The sequence below is a fragment of the Hippoglossus stenolepis genome, chromosome 11 (genome assembly GCF_022539355.2).
Source record: "Hippoglossus stenolepis isolate QCI-W04-F060 chromosome 11, HSTE1.2, whole genome shotgun sequence".
Classification (NCBI taxonomy): Eukaryota; Metazoa; Chordata; class Actinopteri; order Pleuronectiformes; family Pleuronectidae; genus Hippoglossus; species Hippoglossus stenolepis.
Genome location: NC_061493.1, coordinates 9,463,056 through 9,469,407, shown reverse-complemented (window position 1 = coordinate 9,469,407; position 6,352 = coordinate 9,463,056). Strand labels below are relative to the sequence as shown.

At 41.4% G+C, this 6,352-nt stretch overlaps 1 protein-coding gene across 1 annotated transcript; it reads right to left on the bottom strand.

The window, feature by feature from the left end:
• Positions 1–323: 323 nt before the first annotated feature.
• cdc7 (cell division cycle 7 homolog (S. cerevisiae)) lies at positions 324–5,759 on the bottom strand. Its single transcript, XM_035169203.2, has 12 exons — positions 5,564–5,759; positions 4,893–4,983; positions 4,469–4,555; positions 4,193–4,328; positions 3,741–3,834; positions 3,432–3,574; positions 2,847–3,201; positions 2,541–2,648; positions 2,099–2,268; positions 1,750–1,832; positions 1,436–1,585; positions 324–1,308 (listed from the first exon to the last, which is right to left on the bottom strand). Exons 2-12 carry the CDS (start codon positions 4,981–4,983, stop codon positions 884–886), a joined length of 1,842 nt encoding a protein of 613 aa, XP_035025094.2. The 5' UTR covers positions 5,564–5,759; the 3' UTR covers positions 324–883.
• Positions 5,760–6,352: the final 593 nt, after the last annotated feature.

The following is a 6,352-nucleotide window of genomic DNA, read 5'->3' as shown; positions in this document are numbered from 1 at the left end:
TTCTAAGGGCAACATTTTCTACGGTAAAAAACTCTAAAGTTGTGATTTGCTGTAATTCTGGAGATGGCAGCTCCAGCTCAATTTGGCATAAAGTGTTAACATTGATATTTAGTTGGTCATTAATTAAATTTACTTCGTAACAACTGCAAAGTTCTAAGTAAACAGAAGTGCTATACATCTTAACAAGTAACGACTCTCCTAATTAATATATCCGTTTTTAGGGGTTTTGCAAACTTTGTTGCTATTGACAATTTCCATGTATGTGTGTATTCTATTTCATTGGTTTACTGCCATTTGAAATTTGTAATAGACAAATCTCCAAATGACAATCACTTTGTTTGTCTTTATTTAAAAAGTACAATGAGGCAGACTACAGTGTTCAGTGGTATAAATAAACATCATTCATATATAAAATACTGATGGACACTGAACACCTTCAAATTAAGACACATTCATACCTAAGGAACACTCAGCTCATACAGTGGTCTTAGGCAGTAACAAGAGTAAACAACATACTGACAATTCCCTTTACAAGACAAGAGACAAAGAATATTAGATATCCGTTCTCTAAATTTAAAATTGTTCGTCCATTCACACAACAGCTAATGTATTTCCTCCAGTCAATACTGAATCCTCACAATTCCCTCGTCTACACAGTAGCTGCCATGAATATAACTCATGCTAACTCTTAAATACAGGCCTGTGACCCCCAACGTCAAACCAGCATTAATATTTAATCTGTGTGGAGACACACACAGAAACAGATTAACCACATCTCATTTTGTTAAGATAATGTCTCCACAAAAGGATTTGAACTTTGTTCCAGTCGATTTCACTCTTTTCTACATCTGACTCATATGCTGAAGTCCCGTTTCAGGTTCCGTCACAAGTCTTTGAACAGCGGGTGCTGCAGTGCCTGTGCAGCTGTGATCCTGGTGGTGGGGTTCAGATCCATCAGCCGGTCCAGCAAGTTGTAGGCTTCGTCGGGGACTCTGTCCCAGCCTCGCTCACTGCTCTCCACCTCTGACGTCTGTTTATCAAGGAGGGGGGAGGCGTCTTTGCTGCCTGAGTGCTCAGGATGGTTTGGGAGAGTTTGACCTACTCCACTTTCATGTTGCTTCAATGTTCCCTCAGTGGGACGATATGTAGGTGTATCATCTGGGGTCTTTGGATGGTGAGCAGCGTCTTTACTTGCTCCATTGAGGGGTGTGACTTCATCACCAGGTGATGGTCTTCGTCCTCTCAGCGTCTCACACAGGGTTCTGAGATCCTGCCTTGGTAGCTCCTTACTGCACACCACCGCCTTACCTGTTCAAACCAAGACAAGTTTATAATCAACACAGTACAGCTGAATTGTTAACTTAACTATGGTGATAAATGATGCTACTGGATAATTCACAATATAGAAGCAGAGGCCTCTGTTTCTAATACTCACCAAACGACTTGGCAGCCTGTACGGTCTCCCTGGAGCCTCGTATGGTCATAATCTGAGTGAGAGCAATCAGGTCATCGCTGGCTTTGAAGAACGGGTAACGGCCACTGAGCAGCGAGAGCAGAATCACACCAGCTGACCACACGTCTATGGCTACAATGCATAATGGATAAAAAGACAGGAGAGGGTGTGACTATAAATATTAGTGAGAGTCAAATTCCTCCCTTGTTAGGGGAAAAAAAATAGTAGTAGGAGTATGAATGGGGGCACGAGAAAAGTTGAGTTTACATATATCAATAATGGTTTGTGATACCGACCTGTCCCTTGGTTGGGACACTTTGTGAGGACTTCTGGTGCCCTGAAGCCTGGAGTTCCAGCCCTGGCTGCCACCTGCTGCTTCCTTCAGTCACAACAGGGACATTAAAGAGACATTTATGGTCAGAACAAGGATTTATAAGGTTTTGAAGTTTTGAGAATTTCATTTTATAGATTCCTGATGGCTCCTTTATAGCTGACAATGAAACTTGAAGTTGAACATAGATGCTACATCATTTAAATTGCGGACCTAAATATGACCAGTGGTGAAAGGAGGGCCTGAGGTTGAGCTCTATTGCTGTTCTATCTTAAATAAAGAGTGCTTCAGTGTTTTGATATGTTTGTTGTTACCTGGACAGGCAGATGTTGCAGACGCGGTCGGTCAGGTAGCAGTTACAGGTGAGGCCCTGCTGTAAAGTCCTCTGAGGCTTCTGGGTCTGGCTCCTGACAGCCAGGGGCCCACGGATGGCTGAGGAGTACCTCCTGCTGGCAGGGTCCTCTGTTTTGATGGGTTTTACCAGCTAAACAAAAACAAAAATGGAAAGTGAGATTTTATAGAGGAAAAAAACATGACTAAAATGAGAAAAGCAGCACCTATGAATAAATGTTGATCTTAAAACTGATATGTGATATGTAATAGACACTTGTTTGGGCTAAATTACTAAAAACGTTTTCATTTTTAAATGCATGTCAGAGAAATGTTGAATGAGTACTGTCGTGTTTGCTGTGATCTGTCCACTTCCATCAGCCGTTACTGAAAAGATGTAAAACATTTTATTTGCATCTTGCTTACCTCTGTCATAATGGCAGCCTGTTTGGTGGAGGAGGAAGCTGGAAGGCAGCTGTTGAGGTTCTTCTCCCCAAAAACCGGCCGTGGCACTTTGCTCAGTCTTGTCAAATCCTGGAGAAAAACAAACACGGATGCCAGAGTTTAGCAAAAACTAACACATCAGTGCAGAAACGGATCACAAACAAGTACTTCTATCCAGGAAATTCCTCAGCCCAATACCCAGTTAATTTTGATCATACAAACATACAGAACAAGTATCCCCTTAGAGAACAAAGAAACGACTCAGAGAAGAGACCAGTAAATGTGCACCTTTGTGTGCTTTGTGCGAGGTGTGGAGGTGGTGACGGTGGTGGTGACAGAACGTGCTTTTTTAACAAGTGCTCTCCGAGAGGCTGAGGAAGGTGTGGTAGTGGTAGTTGAAGAAGAGGAGGAGGAAGGTGGCAGGGCCGTGGATTGCCTTGGGGGCACAGGTAGTGAGGTTGAGGCTGTGGTGTTTGCTGTGCTTTTTGGATGGAGTCTGGATTGTGCTTTGCTCCGCTGTGTGGTGTCTTGTTTCCCCGTGGACCCTCCACCTTTTTGTGTTGGCCTCTGCCTCACCACCTTCAACAGCTCAATCTGTGTGTCCGCTGTTCCCTGAGCCAGGCCAAAGTCCACCAGAGCATACCTACACACACAAATACACATTTCATATGAGTGTTTCATGTGCTGTGTCTGTACTGCAAGACAGCTGACCCTGGAACCCCCATACATTCCATCCCACATCCCAACTAACCAGGGAACTCAAAAATGTCCACATTAATGGATGAAATGCCAAATAAGTAGCTAAAATAGACACAGTCGCTTGTAGAATCATCAGCACTTCCATTAATTACATAGAGAAGTGCAACTACTCACATTTTGCTGTTCCTGTTGTAGAGGAAGTTGTTTGGTTTGATGTCTCGGTGAATGATTCCAAACTGGTGGATGTGTTTCAGGGATTTCAACAGGTGATAGATGTACAGACGAACCTCTTCGAAGGTCAGTGAGCTGATGATGTCCTGATAAATACATTGGGATTGGATCAAAAGTTTGAATCTACAAGACAAGAACTAACACGAATAATACCTGATTAAAGTTTGGTAGATATACTACAGATTGTTCCCATGCAAGAATCAGTATATCGCTGAAAAGTAGTCGCCATATGCTCAAAACAAATATATATACCACAATAGCTTGATGCTCCATATACGGCATGACAATCACAACATGGTCCTCCTTCCTGAAGCAGTAAGACGCCCCCATCACATTCTCTTTGCCTCTGAAAACAGAAAAAGGGACAGTGAGATTACAGAGGCTATTTCTGAGACTTCTCTACAAGTGATGAGGTGAATCTTTACCTGTTACTTCAAAAATTCCCCCATAAAACACGGATGATTGCAAACCCCTATATTCAAATCAGTGCTCTTTCTGCTGCATCCGACCGAACCAGCAATTACATATATTAACATGCTTAGGTTCTGCTAAATCACGCAACGCTAGATAAATGAGGAAACCAAACCACACACCAAATTGCTATGGCTTTAAGGAAAGTTGTAGTGGAGATATGTTTTTCTGTTTTGTTATTGATTCTAATCACCAGTCCTTGTTCAGAGTACAAATCATCAATTCAGACTCACCCAGCAACCGTGAGACACTGAAGCTCAGCAGCAATGCGTGTAGGATGGCTGGTTGGAATGAGGTGCTTCAGAGCAAACCTCTCTTTCCTTCCGTCACGCATCTGAGCCTCACCCAGGTACACGGAGCTGAAGGTTCCTGGTGCACAGATATACACACGTCATGAGAAATAAATCCAGTGGGCTTAACAACTGACTATGAATCTCTAACACAAGTTTGTATTCAGCAGACAGTATATACATTCCAAGAGCATAGATACGGTTATCTAGAGCATGTACCTTCTCCAATTTTGTCTACGATGCGGAAAACCTTGGCCAGCTGAGGAACGGCTTTATAGAGGAACTCAATGTCCACCTCCACATCTCCTGGAAAAATAACACAAAATGTTTACATTCATACATTCACAAGTTTCAGATAAGTCATGAACAGTGTGTGTTGGTGTACAAGGGCAAACGTTACATGGATACCTTTGTAATAGGTCTTATTTTAAGAAAAGGGTTATATTTTTATATTTTGACTGTAACATCTGAACAAAGTGGCAGCTTGACAAATACTGGCAGTAGATATAATCATCTTGGACCAACAATATTGCTTTTCAAACTGATATTAGCCAAAATGTTAATATACTGGAGTATCTACAATCAAATGCACATAATCTTTTTTCGTTCATATCACAGTTATGTCATAAAGCGTCAATCTCACTTGGGACTTTGCTTTTCCTCTGAGCTCTGTCAGACTTGATGATAGATCCGTCTGTGCTGAGGCCTTCAGTGCACACAGGAGACAGCTCCATCTGAAAGACATGGACAGAAGCTTGAATGGGCTGGAAATGTTTTTCATTGTTACCATACGGTTAGATTAGAGATTCTCAATTTTTCCTCAGCAAAGGACTTTCTATGGGACAAGAAATACTTCCAAGGAGCCCATCGTGTACTAATAATATAACATAACGCATTCTCCCTCATTTCTTCAAAGTGATGTGAAAGAGCAACACATGAAGAATGTCTTAGAGAGATTAAAAACATTTCCACCGAGTCAACACACATGTATCAGAACACTTTTAATGTATTTATTAATCTGGAAACTTTTCATGGACCCCCTCATTGAAGAACAACTGGATTAGACTGCCCCTGTCACACTAGCTTTAAGAGGTAAAGCAAACTCTGAAGAACTGCATCCACTTCATAAAACCTGTGGTTATTTATTAGCAAACTATCTGGTTGAACTGTCAGGCAGATTCAAATGTAAATACAGCTGATGCTAAACTAGCTACGCGCTGTTTGTGTTGTCAATACAACTGAGCTAGCATGTTGCTAGCTACCATCTGTCAAGCTAGCCGAGTACAGTCCGTGTGGAAACCAACAGGAACTCACCGCTTCAGTTGCTCGTAGTTTCTCAGAGGAGCATGTTATAGAAGCGCAATGTCGTGTCAAGTCAATGTTCCAGCCGTGAAACAGTCACCAAGTGGAACTGACTCCGTAAAACAACTCAACAAGGAGACTTCAACAAACAGACTTCAACAAGGAGACTTCAACACTGAAGCTTTTCCGCCTACAACAAACTCCGCGCTAAAAGTGACGTCAGAGTCTCGCGGTGACTGCAGCACAAGTCACGTGGTATCATGTGATCTCAAACCTGCCTCTTTCTTCTTCTTCTTCTTCTTCTTCTTCTTCTTCTTCTTCTTCTTCTTCTTCTTCTTCTTCTTCTTTTGTGTTTTATTGGCGGTTGGAGTGTGGATCAGGATGTCTTATATAATCTATTCTATTGAGTAAACCAAAAAAAAACACGTATATTCTCTCATTATATTAGTTTTTTCTAAGCTAATCAAACAGTATTCCATAACACTGGCTTTATGAAGCTGCTTTATTAAATCAAAATGTACTTTAATCTTGCCAAGGTTTACAATTAGCTGCATTCTTTCTTGCTCATATTTCGCACAGTGTACTATGACATGATGAACTGTTTCCTCTTGCCCACAATAATCACATTGAGTGCAGCTGAAATGAATATCTTTGGTAATATTAATGGTAATAGACCCATAACTGTAAGAGATGGGTAGTTTTAATAACTTTCCAACATCTATCAACTGTCACAAACATATTTATAACACAAAAAAATAAGCTGATTTACACGTTGAGAATTGACAGACACTGCACTGTATC

Excerpts from the sequence above, each read along its gene's own strand:
- cdc7 (XM_035169203.2), bottom strand. The coding sequence starts at position 4,983 with ATGGAGCTGTCTCCTGTGTGCACTGAAGGCCTCAGCACAGACGGATCT. Across the intron at positions 4,329-4,468 it reads CGTAGACAAAATTGGAGAAG|GAACCTTCAGCTCCGTGTAC; the intron begins GTACATGCTCTA and ends TCTGTGCACCAG. Across the intron at positions 2,269-2,540 it reads AGGCTGCCATTATGACAGAG|CTGGTAAAACCCATCAAAAC; the intron begins GTAAGCAAGATG and ends GTTTTTGTTTAG.